The sequence below is a fragment of the Cladophialophora immunda genome, assembly GCF_000835495.1.
Source record: "Cladophialophora immunda strain CBS 83496 unplaced genomic scaffold supercont1.4, whole genome shotgun sequence".
NCBI classification, from domain to species: domain Eukaryota; kingdom Fungi; phylum Ascomycota; class Eurotiomycetes; order Chaetothyriales; family Herpotrichiellaceae; genus Cladophialophora; species Cladophialophora immunda.
The window spans coordinates 5436765-5453577 of record NW_015622544.1 but is presented as its reverse complement, the minus strand read 5'-3'; the positions used below and the strand labels follow the sequence as shown (position 1 = coordinate 5453577).

Genomic DNA, 16813 nt, shown 5'->3' with positions numbered 1-16813 from the left:
GCCCTGCAGGCAGGAGGTAAGACTTTGAAGATACAGAAGAACCAGAGGATAAGCCAAAGCGAGGTGTGTCAGGGTAGAACTCAAATGAGACTTGACCAGGGTGACTGACCGCACACCAAACAGGGCCAGACAGAAATCTGCAAGCAATGAAAGTTTGACAGTGACAGACCCTTCGACCCCTCTAAGAGCGGCATCCCCCGGTCACTACTGGTAGATAACGTACAGGAGGAGACAGATGAGGAGCAGGAAGACGGCAGCCAAGTGCGAGGCACGGAAGGGAGGGAGGGAGGGAAAGGGAGTGGAAAACTCGAGTTGCCGTTGTTACCGCAGCTACACTGGCCATCTGCCCTGCGTACGAGTGCCCTACGCTGCCCAAGACAAAGATAGAGGATGTGGGTGACTCGTACTCGTAGCCGTATCTCTGGAGGAGCCCAATACACTGGGTGTTATTGTGTTATTCCTGGTGGGATCCCCGAAGTGCCGACAGAAAGTCCCTGGGGGGGACCAAAGCGTCAAGGGCTGCCGAAATCTGCCGTTACGCATTACGGCATAGTTAGCCTTGGGGGAGCCCTCGCTACTCTAGGTATACCCATGCCTAGAAGCTATGCCTAGAAAATCATAGCGCGACGCCCAGAACTCAACCCCCCTGCCTCCGAATATCGAATCCGTTCCCCTGTCGCCCTTCCGCTGTCCGGCCTCCATCGTCAATTACTCCACCTCGAACTGCTCCACACGACTAAAATCTTGCATTTTCGACTTGCTCCCGTTCTCTAGTGCCTGTCGCTCTCCTAGTGTCCAGTCCTTACAACGTCCTCAAGAACTCGAGCCTCTGGACTCACTCGTCTACAAACACTCGACCTCAGGCTCCGAGACATCGACATACAGTCCACCAACATCGCAGTTGGCCGTTTCTCTGCCGCACCAGACCTACACTCCTTCAAGTTTGCTTTCAGTGCCAGTGCACATACCACACAGCACCTTGCACGTCTTGTCCCTCATTGACCTTCGCTTTCTCGGACTGTGCCTCTCGTTCACCCTGTCACAGAGATCTCCTTTGAAGTTGAGCCTGCCTGGACTTTCTAACATCCATCAACTGACATCTTCTCCCTTCGGTTCAACTAAACACCTCCAAAGATTCTGTACCCAATTTCTGCGGTAGTCCTACCTCGAACTCGCACGCCTTGTCTCTGGTTGCCGCACGGTTCACAAACTCTACCGTCATCTCGCTGCATTGACCTACGATCCTGAAAGGTTTCACAATCTCGCTTTTGTTGACAAATTCCAATGCTGTAAACAACGGACCGACGATCAGGTATCACAAACACACGACGTTGGACCACAAGAGTTTGGACCTCGAGGAACTGGGACACTTAATCTTGTTTCCGACTCGTTGCTGCACTCACGCTGTGGCTGCAAGGACGTGGAAAGAGTTTCGCTACCCTTCATCTCCAAAGCGAGATCTTGATCTCAAGCCCATATCTTGGCTCGCTTCCTTTGTCTCTCGTGCTCTAGCACTGGAACTCTGTTTATATATCGACGTTGAGCTGAGAGGCAGTCACCATGTCTTCTCCCGAAGGAGACGACAACTCGAGGGGTGCGGCTTACCCATGGGTTCTGGAGCATTTGATAACCTATCCTGCGACCTACGAGATCCCCCTGCGAACCATGTACACTCTCAATGCTACAACCCAACATCAGCAGCAGTGTCCGCCAACACCGTCCCCGAACACGGTTCCTGGCAATGCTTTCCCTCGCAAATTGTCCGTCACCGCTGAGGACCAGCAAAACATGACCACAATGACGGCTGCCGCTCAATTGCGTGCCAATCTCATACAACACATATCGCAGCTGCCCTCCCAGCCGACATCTTTACCTCCAAGCTTCATCACAAGCTTTGTTCGAAAATGTTTCCCCCGCGAACTGGATCAGGTCGATTTCCCCCAGGCTTTAACTGCTATGGACTACCTAAAAGATCTGGAAGTTAGACGCCGGCGGGAGGTAGTGGCGGCTTTGGATAAGCTGGGTATCGACCAAGAAGACCTTAGCCACCGAGATAAACTGGCACGGAAATACCCCGGCGTCCTGCGCTGGGTTTCCGACATTGAAGAGAGGGAGCGCAAGGTTGAAGCGCTCTACACTCAGGTCTATATCGGGCTGAGGAGATGGACCCTGATCAACGAGCTCACCTTGACCCCTTTCGACAAGGGCAATTGCCTGGCCATGCTCAACACACTGTATCCTCCCATCAACATGAATGCCGGGCATTTCGTGCAGCCCACCGCACAACTGACGCCTCATATTCTGACCCAGCAACGCAACGGCTTCTTCAAATATATCACTGCAGTGGAAAAGAACGGGCCTGCGGTCTTGTCCAACTTGATGAACCAGGCTAAGAAAGCCGAAGATCCTAACGGCTGGGTCAGTCTCCGAGATACTCTTGACAAGTATGTTCGCATGGCAAACAGCATCATCGAAGAATGCTACGACATCACCGGTCAGAGCCCGTCCCCAACCACTACCTCTTTCAAGTCTTTCGAGCATGAGGAGGAGGGGCGCCGGAAGGTTGATTCTGCTATTTCTTTTGGCTCCGGAAGTTCATCAAATCGCAACTCCGCCCAAAGCAACAAGTCTGCACATAGCCAAAAGAGCCATACGACCAGACCTAGCACAAGCAGCAGCCTCAGTAATGGCAGTCATAGCCATAGTCGTCATGCCTCTCATGACAAACAACTTCCTGAAAAGCCATTGCCGCCACCCAAGGATGACGAAATTACTATAACACAGAAGTCGTCAGGGTCAACACTGGAGCGGATCGCTCGTGAACTGCGGAAGATCAAGAGTCGGACCAACATCAAAGACGACGTACGTCCGCGCACTCCGTCATATTCTGCGGATATGATGGGAACCGACAACCATGACCGACCACCACCAACACCTGCCAAAGACCGCAGCTTGAAGAACAAGCTTAGCATACGGAGAATGCGATCGAACACTGCTCTCTCGGAAATTACTGGCATTCGTTCTCCCACTCGCCACGGAGAACCCACAATCCAGGAGATGCCGGCGTTTGACGCAGACGAGATGAACAGGAGCCGACAAAGATGGGAGTCTCAGCAAAAGATGAAAGCGAGGGGCGCTGATGATGGACTGAAGACATAATGTACAACGTTGTACCAGACAATGTTTTTTTTACGACACGGTTTTGGAATTTGAAAGGGATAATGGACTGCGGCTACTGCCACCGCACCGAGTCTTAGCAAGAGAGGTCTCGGCAAATGTGTAACGATACACCATGAAGAATTACGAGAGAAAGCAAGTGATTATTGGCTTGGAAAATTTAGGGCCTTGTGAAGACCAACTGGGACCAGAGATATGAGGCTCTCACGAGCAAAATGGATGATTTGCGGAAAGGGGCGTGGACAAAAAGTATGGTCCTCATAGAGGCGATACCCATAGCTTGTGCTTTGACCAATGAACCCGATTGAAAAAAGATGTGCTGCCTGGTTCCTAGCCAAGTATTCGAGTGAAAACGTAAGTCTAGGAATTACAGTTGACAGGCACGCACTTTACCCCTACTAGGTATTGAGTAGTTCGTATATTACTATCCCGATATACACCAAGTAAAATGTGCTCCGGGCTGCCCACTTGGTACGGAAAAACAGAAGTTCCGGCAGACAGCCGAAGCAATTCATTCCCCCCGCGCTGCCGTTTCTTGCATTTCAAACCCCAAGTTTCCCAAACGCAGGAAGAAAAACGTCAAGTTATGATCCACGGATCCGTACCGAACACTCTGATCCAAGGACGGAGATTGTGACTGCAGCTCGTCTTTTGATACTACTAGTTCACCCTTCTCGCCCGTTTTTGTTTCACCCGCCCTGTGGCCCGAGCCCGACGCCGCCATGGACACCGAAACCAACCCTCGAGGCATCCCGACCTTTCCTTTCATGAACAACGTGGCCGACTATGTCAAGTCCGTCGACGAAGTGGAACCCACGCTGCAGAGATTTCAGGAAATGGTTTCCAAGTATACATTTATGCAGCAGAACGTGGAGCGTCGGGCGGTGGGCCTGAAGGAGAAACTGCCGGAGATGAAGAGGACGCTGGAGGTTGTCAAGTTTCTGAAGAAGAAGAAGAAGAAGCAGAAGAGACGGGATGTCGGCGAGGAAAGCGGTGGAGAGGAGGATCTAGAAGGCGACGATGATCTCCCGGGAGAACAGGCCGCGGCGAGAGACGAGATTGAAACCACGTTCAGCCTCCAAGACACCCTCTACGCCAAAGCCATCATCAAACCCGCCGAGATCGACGATGTCTACCTCTGGCTCGGCGCCAACGTCATGGTCGCCTACCCTCTCGACGAAGCAGAGGAGCTCCTGCAGGGGAAACTGGACAAGGCGAAAGAGAGCCTCGCGGCCTGCGACGAAGACCTCGAGTTTCTGAGGGTGCAAATCACGACGCTCGAGGTGGCGATTGCGCGCGTCCACAATTGGGATGTGGGGGAGAAGAGGAAGCTGAGGGCCCAAGGCAAACTGCCCTCGGGTGAGGGGGGGAGGGACAACGAGTGAGAGCTGGAAGGTATAACCTTGGTCTCTTGTCATCGCCGTCGTCTCTTATCACCCGAGCACCAAAAGCCAATAGTCAACTGACAATCGCCACCCTGCCACCAAGCGCTGTTTCACGGCACATCTGCCACTTCCAGCGTCAATCGGACATGCTGCACGCCTCCCAAAGGCGGTCGACGTGCGTGCGTGGGCCCGTGTGTGTCCTTCAGAGCAACCCCGACAAGTGCTTCTTCTCTACCGGGCATGCCGACAACGTGCGAGTGACCTGAGGCCTCATCTGACATGGTTGAAGTCAGCGCCCGACCTGACATCTCTTCACATCAAATCGTGATTGGCAGGTCACCAAATGCACTGGGGTGAGGCTGGGTCCTGGTGGATACTCGCTGAAGCTGCATGCCCATTCTTCCCGCCGGCAAGGCAACAGCCAAGCTTGATTCCGAAGGAAACTGCTCTAAACAATCAGGATACGTTTTCTAGCCGGAAATATGGGAGCCATTCCCTCGATTCTTTCCATATCGAACCTCTAGCAGCGAGCGGTGACGTCGACGGAGACTGTGTTTCGGCGGGAGGCTGACGAGGCTGAGACACCCCTGAGTGAGGATAGAAAGGCTGGCTACGTGTACTGTACATTGCTCCTCCACGAGTGCTTGTTGTCGACACGAAAGTGAAGAAAAGAAGAGACCAAAGTGGAGGTATTGAATGCCATGCCTGGCGTCTGTACGCCAGTAATTATAGACGTGTTCGTTGATGCGAATCTTGTCTGTTCTCAAAGACTGTCCACTCCAATCACAATACCATGGGATTTCTCATTCATCGCCTGCATCATTCGTCTCATTCATCTCAATATGCTCATTCCGCATCCCGCATTCTTCAACGCGCTCGTCGTCTCCCTGAACTAATAATAGCTTGTCCTCAAGTCCAGGTTCAACTGCAGTGAAACGACTTCGCTACGCATTGGCGCCATTCATACAGGTCATCAATCATACAAATAAGTTGGAGCCCTCTCCTCTTTCCAATCTCCTCGCTTAAGGTGTCAGCTGCTAGAACGGAGCTCAATGCCTCCAGTATGCATGATGTTGTTAGTATTCTGATCCTTCACATCACGAGTGCTGCTCCGAAGGATAGACTGCGCTTTGCTTGCCAGTCATCTCAGCTCTGCCAGGCGGTCCGACGGATGCAGCAATAGATTCGTCTGGTGGAGACTTGACATGGTCTGGGGCTTGGAAGACCGAGTCCAATCCTTTCCGGTCGCTTCTAGCAGGTTTCAGAGTGTCGTCACTCCAACAAGTCACATCTTTCCCAAAGGTAGGACTGCCAGACGCGTGTAATACTCCTTCTGTCAACGGTCTTCGATGCTGTACATCCTCGTTTGCACCACGCGTTGTACGCAGATCCATTGGTGGAGACATCGGCGGCGAGCTGAAACTTCGAGCTTTGCGAGCAACATCCAGAGTCTCACTGACGCTCGACGGGCGGGCTTGGTGCCCCTGGTGACAGCCGTTGAGGTCCTTGTTGGCTCCATTTGCTTTGTTGAATTCCGTGCGCCCAGGATTGCAGGTTGTTGTCGCATTTTCAACAAGACTGTTACTCCTAGACTTCCTACGTTCATCAGCGTCGCGCAACATTTCAGCCGGTCCTTTAACAATAGCGCCTCCCACAGCGAGCATAATCGCCACACTAAATTTGCCCCAGAGGTACAGTGAACGGCCCCAGCCACTTTTTGGCTCACCGGATAGAGAGGTGGTTTGAGGAGCGGGAGTCCGTGCTTGATTCTCTTCCGCCTCGGTCTTGTTTCCAGAGTGGTGGGGAGCTATCTCGCATGTAGGTTGGATTGAAGCTTTGTTGAGAGGAGAATCGACATCGTGAAGACAGCAATCATTGGCAATGCTTTCGCCGTCGTACTTGGCCCAATCCCAGTCTTGATGTTCAGGCTGTGGCCGCCTGTAGCCAATGAACAATCCAAGCACCCACCAACTAAGTTTTCCAAACATTGCCCAGTTTGAACGCCAGGCATTTGCTATGACCCGTCGTGCTAGAGACAGTGGATCTCGTTTGAAGCCTTGAATATACGTAGTGTATCTCGACAAGGTCGCATAAACCGTCTGGATCGTTAAGGTCGCCAAAGGCCTCGAACCTATATTGCGATGCTGGAGCATCTCAAGAGGGGTGCGTGTTGGGATGGTCGCTGGCTTCTTAGGAAGGGTGGAGGGTTCGTCCATAGACCCTTTGCCCTTCTGTTCGGTGACAGAGCAAGGTGTGACGGCTCCAGGGCAACTAGGCGGACACATCTGGGTGTTGAGGGGTCCATCCCCGACAACGTCAGCTTCTGTGCCGTGCGGCTCGTATATTGAGCTTGTTTTCCTGCGCTTCCGAGGATTAAGTGGCGAGTCAGGGTAATTAGTAAAGGGAGACGAGTAACCTCCGCCGCGGATTCGATGTTTTGAGAACAATGGACGAGGAATTTCGACATTATCCCGGTATTGTAATGCGTCTAGAGTCTCCAGGTCGGAGGCAATATCCTCGTGATTGAAAACCTTGCAATTTCCGGCTATGTCCTGGCTCTTTTCACTCAGTACTCCAGCCACGGAAAAGCCGTTGTGAGGGGACTGGCATGGCACATCCCTGGGCAGCGAAGATATTGTCTGTGAGACCCAGGATCTGATCTGTGGACTGGAGCATGGTTCAATGGTTAACTGAATCTTACCGTTCTGGACGGGAGTTCGATACTGCGTCATATGGCTTGAAAATGAAAGATCGGCGATGGGCTCTTCCACAATCTCTGGCTGAAAATGTTGCTCATCACTGGCAAAGACTTCGTCCAGGCTTTGATAAGCCGGTCCAGGTCGACCATTCGCACTTTCTGGACTCGGAAATGGAGTCTCCAAGCAGTGTGTAACAACCGCGGGTGGAAGAGAAGGTGGATCAGATGTGGTTATCTCAGACTTCATGTGGACGGGGAGTGGTCGAGTAGGCGACATGATCGGCGAGGTTGAAGGAAGGTTACCATTTTCCGCAGTGAAGGTTGGTAAGAGCAATGGCTTCAACTGGGTAGATCCCGGCATGAATTTACGAGGTCTCCTCTTTGAAGGATGCCTCAGGACTGTTTGCGAGCGGCTTTCTGCTCGCGTGTGACCTCCAATAGGCACATTTGGGCTGGTTGAAGAACTAGAAATGAGCGTCGACCGTCTCGACTCAGTTCCGTGGCCCACTTGCGGATCTGTTTCGCCCAGCACGGAGTCGATCGAGTGCCTCTCATCTATAGCTTCCGGGGAGCGGGTAGCGATGTCAAATGGACTCGACGACAATGGTGACGATGGGAAATGTCCTGCGAAGTAGTCAGAGGCCGCAAGTGCTGGAGATGCGACGATTGACTGGGGTCTGCTCTGAGAGGTTTGAAGCACTGGAGATGTCGGCAATCTTGGGATGATGAGCGACATAGGACGGCCGCTTTTGCGCCTGGGCGTAGGAATGCCAACGGTGGGTTGAGCTTTTGTCGGTGATAAGGCCAGGAGCTGGGTCAACACCTCGTTGCGTTTTGTCATGTCACGATTTGTGGTTTCCAGGCTAAATCTTTCGTCTTCGAGCTTCTCAATTCTCGCCTTTAGGACTTCCAAAGCATTTTGATCCGCTCTCTTCTCCTCGCGATCGCATTCTAGATCGTGGATTACCGACTTCTTAAGTTCGACCTCATCTTCCAGATCCTTAATCCTGCGCTTCAGCTTCAGCTCCGTCTCCGCAGACCGTTCGACGGTTTCATGAAGTTCGAATTCAAACGAGGCCCGGATGGCTTCCATCTCCTTCTTCAGACGATCGTTCTCTTCTTTTGCTTTGCGGAGCTTTTCTTTCCAGGGCATATGAGTTGTCGGTGAATACATGGCGTCCTTTACCATCATTAACTCATTTTCGATGTGCTCTATGTACTCTTCCGAATTGAACCTGGGCTTTGTCTGAGATGCTTTACGATTTGACCCAGAACGCGGAGGGCGATAATATGGCGAATCTTTGCGAGGCGAAGGCCTCTGAAGGTTGACCGAGACTTCTCTAAGACCCATGTTGGTCGGACTTTCTTGCAAAGAACTGGGAACCGAAGGTGGATGGATGTCACTGGATGCGTCGTGGTAGACAGACGGTGTGTTGGCTCCCGTGTCACGGACTGTGGGCTTCTCCGGTGAATCCTGAAAGACGGGTATAGCAGCACGCTTTTTCAATCCTCGAATGCGGCAAGCATTGGCATTCGAGATCTCAGCCAGAATGGCAGATTCTGTGGACACAGTGCTCAGTTTCTCGGCCTTGTTCGAATCATTGCCATTCTCTTCTCGTCTGTTAAATCGTGGTGAAGGAAAATAAGGAGAGTCGTTCTCGGCAGAGCGGGTCAACGATGGAAATGGGACGCTGATGCCATTGACTGAGAGTCTTTGGGCCGAGAACTTCGCATGACGAGTCTGGAGGAGCCTCTGCTGTCGAGTGTGAGGGGCAGACTTTGGTGTTGTGTGACTTGTAGGATACTCGCGCAAAGACGGCGGGATTGATCTTGAGCGGACGTGGAGGGTGGGCGTCGGTGGTTGGGGGTGGGCATGAGCGTCGTCCATAGTCTTGTGGCAGAAGAATTATGTTGTCATGGAGCTCTGACGCAGATGGAATGATTCGCAAGCCCAACACCGCTCACCATTGGCGACAGACACGGCAGAAACGTGCTAACAGACAGACTTTGAGGGTGGAGGGACGAATGATTCGACAGAATTGAAATTAACCAACATTCCACACCTCGCGCCGCGAGGAGTGATGCAATACGGTGCTCCGAGAGCAAAGGAATGCGAGAAGGGAAAATCTGCGTGGCTAAAGGAGAGGCTGCTCAAGACACTCAAGACGAAGAGAAGAACATTGAATTGGAAGAAGAAGAGAATGTCCAGCGCAGGCGCAACCTGAGTCCGGGTTGACACGGAGGCAGGAGGAGCAGACCACCAGAAATTAATTGCTCTGACGAAAAAGTAAGTGTTTACATTGTACTCATTTCGGAGCATCGCTGCGCTGAGCTGACGGATGGAGCAGTGGGCCGATTAGGCGTTGATGTGCTGCCAGGAACCGTGGTATAAGGGAGTGGATGGGCAAGGAATAGGCACCTAATAGGCAGGGCTCCCCCGCTGTGGCCGCTAAAGGGCCTCGCTAAGTCGGAATTCTTACCCAGAACAACCCTGGAAGCTCACTAGAACACTTAGCCCATTGGCAGTATCAATGCCGAGGTACGCCTGACTCGGATGCCTCGCATCGGCGGGACGCGCTATCACGTGGTAAATAGGACTAACCCATTTAGTCCCGTTTCTTGGCATATCAACCCTCGCCTTGACTACTACCCCGTACATCCTACAACCTCTCTTCCATGATCATAAGACTCTACTCAAATCGCCAAGGTTGAAGGCTTCCCACATCGGGGAACAATAGTAGCTATTCAGCATACATGCTCATTGAAGTCCTATTGATCCCCTTTGACGCCGGTTTACTGTCCGGTCTCCGCCCATCTCTCTTTGTCGACAATGGCTCCTATTCACTCAAGGCCGACACATTGTTCATGCTCTTTTGTCTCTCACAAATGCACTGAGCCTGATATCAAAGGGCCTATTGTTGGCAGTCGTATTATACTCACAATAGACCACAAAGCAAGCCACTGAATAGTAGGTAAATTTAGAAAGACCTCATCTCAAAGGTAGGTGGGAGTGCATCTCAAAGAGCGAACCACAGTGATATTGCTCATGATTCCATGTTTCCATTGACCTGATATCCTTCTGTTTACCTTCTTCTCTCCGTGTATGACAACCAACCGAATAATCTCCTCCAAATCTGCCTCGTGGAACCCACCTCTCTTTTGTTCAACATGTGCAAGATCATCAAGTATCGCTATACCAAGTGCTACAAGCCCGCGGATGCTGGTGAGGACTATGATGAACACGATCCAAGATTTCTTTGCGACGGTGGTGTTGAAATAGCAAAAATCCCCTGCTTTGTCGAGGTTTGCGACAAGCACGAAGATGGTATTCCCCGACACCACTTCCCGTTCCGTGGGTACGTGAATGAAATGCCAAAATGCCAACAGACCGTGGAGTTCTGTTATATTCCAACCTACTGCGCCTCTCATCGCGAGCACTTGCAACAGAACGGTCAACCTATTCCCCCCGACGATGCAAACATTCACACCGAGCCTGAACGACCTCTGGGAGACTTTGTCTGGCATATTCCCTCGATTCCATGGAAAGATCCTGGTTTCCGCATGGTGGACTGGAATCCAGAACCGAGAAGAGTACCCCTCGACCGCCCGGAGAACAGCCCCAAGACACGATCTACTTTCGACCATGAGGAAGGCGGCGTCATCAATGCATTTTACGACGCTGAACACTGGGTATCAGCCGATGGCCGCCCCATAGATTTGCTAGAGAATCATTACGACGACCCGGACATCAACGACAGGCCCGCCTTTCCGAGAATGAAAGGCCCGGCTATGCCACCACAAGGATCAATGCCTCCCCAAGATGGCCAGAATCCAGGCCCCCAATCGACCCAACCCGAGTTAGAGCCTGCCAACTCTCAAGTACAGTCACAGGTCAACCCCTCCCAAGGGCAATCACAATACAACATCACTCCAAGAGCCCAGCAGACCCTTGGCCCAGCCATAGGGGATGCGCAACCAGCGGCCCCTCCGTCTCGCCCTATGTTCGGAACCTGGCGAGAAGCCTCGAAATCCAGATTGTCATCCGAAGCTTCGTCGTCGTCATCAGATAGCTCCGCATCGGAGCCATCCCCTGGTCGGCCAAAGATAACACTAAAGTTACGCATGAATCAACTACAAAAGCCCAAAGAAGGAGACCAACCAGGGACTAGGTCGCCCGCCCAGTCCTCTTCGCGTACCACCACCACTGCAGGCAACGGAACGGGGTCGCCAGAGCCAAGCAGGCCTCCAACGAAGGAAGACGACATCTACCTGTCTGAGATGCTGTCCGGGGCTCCGCTAAGCTCAACACTTCCCTCCTCAGTGCAGGCCCGGCCCGCCTCCCCCTCAAGCACGCAGACACTGGTGCAAACTGAAGAGCCATTGAGCTCACGGCCACAGGGGCCACCGTCACCACAAGGACGAACAAGCCCCGATGGCGAAGAAGGAGAAGAGCAAGGGCCTCCCAAACGACGCAAGCTCAATTCAGGAAGAGCAGCTACGACTGTTGCACAGCCACATCACATGAGGCTCAGGAGCAGAGGTACCCGCGCCGCGACGGTCGGGGCCCCTGGTACCAGAACAGCAACGAACACGCACGGCATGAGGCTCAGGCCTCGAGCACCTCGGCCGCCTCCTGCTCCAGCCCCAGCCCCAGCCCCAGCCCAGACGAACAATCCAGCAGCCAGAACAGGAAGAGGGAGAACCCGCACTGCCGGTCGAGCGGGGACCCGAGGGGCCAAAGGCACGTCCAACGCAAAGGGCAAAGCCAAATCTACCACCCAAAAGACCCAGCCTCGACATTCCAACAAAGCCCAAAAGAAGACGAAGAAGCCGAAGACGCAGACTCAGACGCGGACCCAAAGACAACCTCGAAGACAAGCGGCGCTGAACCAAGCAGGGCCATCGACAACGCAAGCTCCAGCCCCGTCAACATCCGGTCTTGGACCCATGACCCGCGCACGCCGAGTAGCACAAGGCGCACAACTAGCGAATGGGTTGAATTAAGGGGTGGTCCCAGCCTGATGAAAGGGTTTAACGAGGTACTCAGGAATCATCTCACTGCTGGAAACGTGAGAAGGACGGGAAAGGAAGGGAAGGGAAGGGAAGGGAAGAGGGGGGACTTTATCCGCACATGTCCAAGTACAAGCCATGTACCATCACGCGGGCCGTGTGTATATCGCTGTGCAGGTCCGTTTTGTCTCCACCCCGACCCTTCTCTCGAGCATGGATTTGTTGCAAGTTAGATATCAAGCCCAAGCCGGTTTCCGTTCCAAAGACGGGATGGTAAACCCATGTCCGGCTCACCGCAAGGCGTTCAGGCGGGCAAGGAGATAGATGGAGGGGAAAAGTACGCAAAGAGATAGATAGGCAAGCAAGCAAGCCGAGAGAATCTAGCTAAAAGCAATGTCAGGCAACATAACAATACTTCTGCAGGGTCGAGCAAAAGTGACCAAGACGTCGTCGAGTCGAGGAGGACCAAGGGCCCCTGACATGAGCTAAAAACCTATGTTTATGTACTAGATTTTATATGTTCTGCCTGCTTCTGGTACTGTCGACCACGACGTCGTCGAAAGGTCCATCATTTCTTGCCTCGCTCCTCTGGATTGGGTTTGCTTTTCCCGGCCAGACCAGCACCGGCTGGTTCAAAGGCGGCAGGCATCTGCAGCTGCTGGAATCTCCATCTCGACAAATCCCACCCTCAACAGAATCAATTCTCTGCTCCAGATACGCGGCGAGGTTCCCGCGTCCGAACGCCCTTGCCCGACATGGTACAAACCTCTAGACTCCAGGGTATCCCAAATCCAGGTTCCATTCCCGGTGTTCGCGCAGGTAAATCTGGTCTTTTTCCTTTTCCTCCGGTACCTTACGATCAAGCCAACTAAAGCGGCCGCACAGAAAACCGCACAAATTTGTCGCGTAATGGGTATCTAGAATACAGTGAAGGACAATTTGGATTGAGCTTCCCGCATACCACTGGCCCATGAGTAAGGATCCAAAAGGGAACTAAAAAAATGTACTCTGAAAACGTGAACGTCATAAATCATGACCTCGTAATAAATATTAGCGAGTCTTGTTGATACAGCTTTGCGTGTGCCGCCGAAAACATCAAGAGGTTGTACAGATGATTTGAGTGGTTGGGCCAAATAAATAATGCTTGCCTAGACCGTTTGGTAGGCGGGCCATGGTTCTTCCATGACATAAGTGAAGAGGATCATGCACGCCTTGTTCGGGTTGTAGGTGTCCTGGGTCTTCCATCAACGCCCATACGTGACAACTATCGGCTTCGCGTTTCACATGGGTGGACGAGGCTGCAATATGTCGAGATGCTGCTGGTGCTGGTGTGGCCGTCCGAGGTCGAGTCACAGAGGAGGAGTCGATTTTCTTGTGCCTGCCATACCTTGAGGCGGATCTTCGAAGGTCGAGGGCCCAAATCCGGGCTCCCAGGTGCCATCTTCTTTGATAAGAATCTCCTTTGCACACAATAATCGATTGTTTTCCGAAAGATTTTTGCGTACGTCTAGCAAAAACTCGTCAATCACGAGCTGATTGGGGCGTGCCTCCCGTCCACATATGGGACAGTTCCATCGGTTTGGATCCGTCAGACCACCATGGTTGACGCCTTCTCGGCCGCGGGACAGGAATCCTTTCAGGTCGAAACATTCCCGGTGTCGACACTCTTTGCCTCGAACAGGTGTCCTCCACACCCGAAACGTGAGCGGGTCTATTACGTTGATAGCGATGACCGACTGAGTGTCAAGGCTACCATTTCGGCTCTTCATGGAATCGGTGATTGCTCTCAGAACATCTGTCGTGGAAATTCGTGTTGCCATGGCCTCGATCTGGTCGTAACTGGCCATGCAGACGATCTCGACCGCCATTAGATACGCACAACCTGATTCTTTTTCCGCCGGGCGAAACAAAGCATTCACTTCGACCTCGTTGTTGCCCTCTCGCAGCAGATCGGTCACATCTGCAACCGAGTCTGCACCGCTGTCCCCGCCGCGTCTCAAATCGACGTCTGAGTCATTTATGACTATAGACACCATCGATGGCCACTTGGTGGGCCGAGCAGAGAATTCTAACTCGGTAGGGGTAAAGAGTTCTCTCCCCCTCATATCGACAACAACTGACCTCAACCGGAACCGCACGCTGGTTGGGGCATCACCTTCTCTAGGACTGGTTTGTCCTATTGTGGACGGAGTGGTTACCCTTCGCACCCAATGCTCTTGTGAAATGTTCACGTTCCATTTGATTATGGGGGAATCTACGTGAACACATTCCCCGAGCACCACAGAGTCCTCGACAAATTCATAAGTGGGAGGTTCCGTGTGTGGAGCTACATTCTGTGAATCAGTCGTAGCTTGCATCGTGCTTGAAGATTGCGCGGGGGTTATCGAGAGCTGCTGTCCAGCTGCTATTGGCCAAGATGTAATGTGATCCATGGCGTTTGGCTGCTGGTAACCGCTCTGGAGTTGGGGCAGTGGTGCTGGTGTGAGGCTCTGGGAAGGTTGGGCTACTTGCTGTGCCTGTCGGGCGGAGGCTGTTTGTTGAACGCCGGGAGGAGCAACCGACTCTTGGACCATAGGGCTTTGAAGAGACAGGGTGGAAGGCAGGGCATGAGAGGGCGTGGTACTCGTACGGTGAGTTGGGGTTGCGGGAAGCTGGCTCGCCATATGGGCGTCGGGAACTTGCGCAGTAGACGTGCGACTGCCACTCGACCCTTTCGTTTCTCGCTCAAGAAAGCCGCGCGAGGACGTCTGTAACATGTCCAGATTACCAGGGCGGTTGCTAGAAAGGTGGGAAAAGGGCGCCTTCTGCATGGTAGGAGAAGATAGCCTCAGCTCAGCCTTCAGCTCAACTGGAGCAGGTGGACGGAGTCCTTCGACTTTGAATGACGACTCTGGTAGTTGGCTGACGGAGCCGCTTGACACGGCTGGGGAGGCGTTCTGTGTTAGTACACGCCCTGAAGACTCTACTTGTTGGAAAACAGTCCTGGAACGGAGTGCTCGCTCATGGGACGCGTCCGTGTCAATCCTCCGCTTTCCTGCGCCAGCTGAGGAAGTCAGCCGCTCTGGAGGCAGGGTTGGAGACAAAGACTGGGCAAGCGTAGACACGGGCAGGGGCAATCCGCGATTCGCTCGGGGGAGAGGAGCGACATTGGAAGACACAGTGTTCATCTCAACAAGGGTTGACAGTCTTGCTCGAAGATTGCCCCCTCCACGGATATTTGACGGTGGTGCCAAGTCGTTCCGCTCCCTATTCTGCCCTGCTAGATCCCAACAACTTGTCTCTTGGGTTCCTTTAGCCGAAGCTGGCAGCGTTGCACGGCTAGACATGTCGAGAGCTCTCGACATCGGCCTCGGTCCTGCCCGCAGAAGGCCATGCGTAGCTGGAGTTTGAAATGCTGGCGTTGGCTCTGAACTCGGGGCACTGAAGTTGTCAGGAGCATGCTTTGTGGATGGTGCTAATTCCCCTTGCGGAATGATACCCGCCGTATTCTCTGGGAAAGCTGCTTGTGTACATTTGTTTGTAGAGGTCGAACGGCTGCGGCCGTATGCACTCCCTTCCGTGACAGGGGTAGAAGAATCCTTCCGCTTATTCTGGGAATGACACTCTAGGGACTGTGTCGGCGTCGATCCGTTCCTGGAACCTAAGACGGTCGACACAGCAGTCGATGTGGCTGGTGAGCCAGAACTAGGGCCCAGATAAGGTAACACCTCGATGGTGTCTCCATCGAAAGATGGTTCCCGTAAAGGCGAGCGAGATTTGGGCGGCAGCCGTCGCTGGGACTTCGGGGTCGCTCTGCCGCGTCGGCGAGTCGACTTGATGGGAGTGGGGTCAGCATTGTCGGCCATTCACGATGATGGCAAAGCCAACGGGGTAATTCGGGCGATAGCAAGAAGTTGGAGGTTATTCAGGTTTGCAGGATCAAGAGTAGGGTTGAGGTTGGCGCGCACGTTTGGCTGAGGCACCGACTAGACTTCAGCGGCAATCAAACGTCAAACTAAACTGCATCTCGGAGGACAAGCAAGCGGGGAAGTCGCCAAATTGAATGATGGGATGGTTATCTATGTACAAAGGTCGTGTCTCGCAGACACGGAATTGATGTCGGGTCTGGAAGGAAACGGTGACGAAAGCGGTTGAGCATCCGTTGCGGTCAAGGATCCACGAAGACGGGATTGACGGCTCGCAAACGAGGCTGCGGCGACATGCGGTGGACGTGGAGGAGACAGACTTGCAGTGGTGAATGCGCAGGAGATCCAGCGTCTGGAAATGTCTGCGCAGGAGGTGGTGAAAGAGAAAGAGGGCGAGCCCCGGGTGAGGAACGGAGGAGGAGGGTGAGGTTGCAGAGGAATCGTAGAGGCGCTGGGGAGCAGGTGGATGAAGAGACTTCGACGCAGGAAATTCTGGACCATGCAGAGTTTTTAGCGGCAAGTCAGTGCGGCAGCACGCACGTCGGTGTCAATTGTTTGGTGCGGAGTGATCGACCCTCCTCCTTCTCGTTCCTCCTCGTGCTGGGCAGGGCACGCAGGGACTAGTTGAGCAGACTGAG

The 16813-nt window shown here is 53.1% G+C and overlaps 4 protein-coding genes across 4 annotated transcripts; 2 read left to right on the top strand and 2 right to left on the bottom strand.

Annotated features, from left to right (window-relative positions):
* The first annotated feature begins 787 nt into the window (after positions 1–787).
* Positions 788–3492, top strand: PV07_08206 (uncharacterized protein). Its single transcript, XM_016395349.1, has one exon. It carries the CDS (start codon positions 1561–1563, stop codon positions 3157–3159), a length of 1599 nt encoding a protein of 532 aa, XP_016248768.1. The 5' UTR covers positions 788–1560; the 3' UTR covers positions 3160–3492.
* A 145-nt stretch (positions 3493–3637) lies between these two features.
* PV07_08205 (uncharacterized protein) lies at positions 3638–5448 on the top strand. Its single transcript, XM_016395348.1, has one exon. It carries the CDS (start codon positions 3900–3902, stop codon positions 4560–4562), a length of 663 nt encoding a protein of 220 aa, XP_016248767.1. The 5' UTR covers positions 3638–3899; the 3' UTR covers positions 4563–5448.
* On the bottom strand, positions 5243–9497 carry PV07_08204 (uncharacterized protein). The gene has a single exon (XM_016395347.1). It carries the CDS (start codon positions 9146–9148, stop codon positions 5660–5662), a length of 3489 nt encoding a protein of 1162 aa, XP_016248766.1. The 5' UTR covers positions 9149–9497; the 3' UTR covers positions 5243–5659.
* A 3226-nt stretch (positions 9498–12723) lies between these two features.
* PV07_08203 (uncharacterized protein) lies at positions 12724–16704 on the bottom strand. Its single transcript, XM_016395346.1, has one exon. It carries the CDS (start codon positions 16113–16115, stop codon positions 13620–13622), a length of 2496 nt encoding a protein of 831 aa, XP_016248765.1. The 5' UTR covers positions 16116–16704; the 3' UTR covers positions 12724–13619.
* Between the last annotated feature and the right edge of the window lie 109 nt (positions 16705–16813).

What these genes read in the sequence shown, in the direction of transcription:
- PV07_08206 (XM_016395349.1), top strand. Translation starts at nt 1,561, where the DNA reads ATGTCTTCTCCCGAAGGAGACGACAACTCGAGGGGTGCGGCTTACCCA.
- PV07_08205 (XM_016395348.1), top strand. Translation starts at nt 3,900, where the DNA reads ATGGACACCGAAACCAACCCTCGAGGCATCCCGACCTTTCCTTTCATG.
- PV07_08204 (XM_016395347.1), bottom strand. Translation starts at nt 9,148, where the DNA reads ATGGACGACGCTCATGCCCACCCCCAACCACCGACGCCCACCCTCCAC.
- PV07_08203 (XM_016395346.1), bottom strand. Translation starts at nt 16,115, where the DNA reads ATGGCCGACAATGCTGACCCCACTCCCATCAAGTCGACTCGCCGACGC.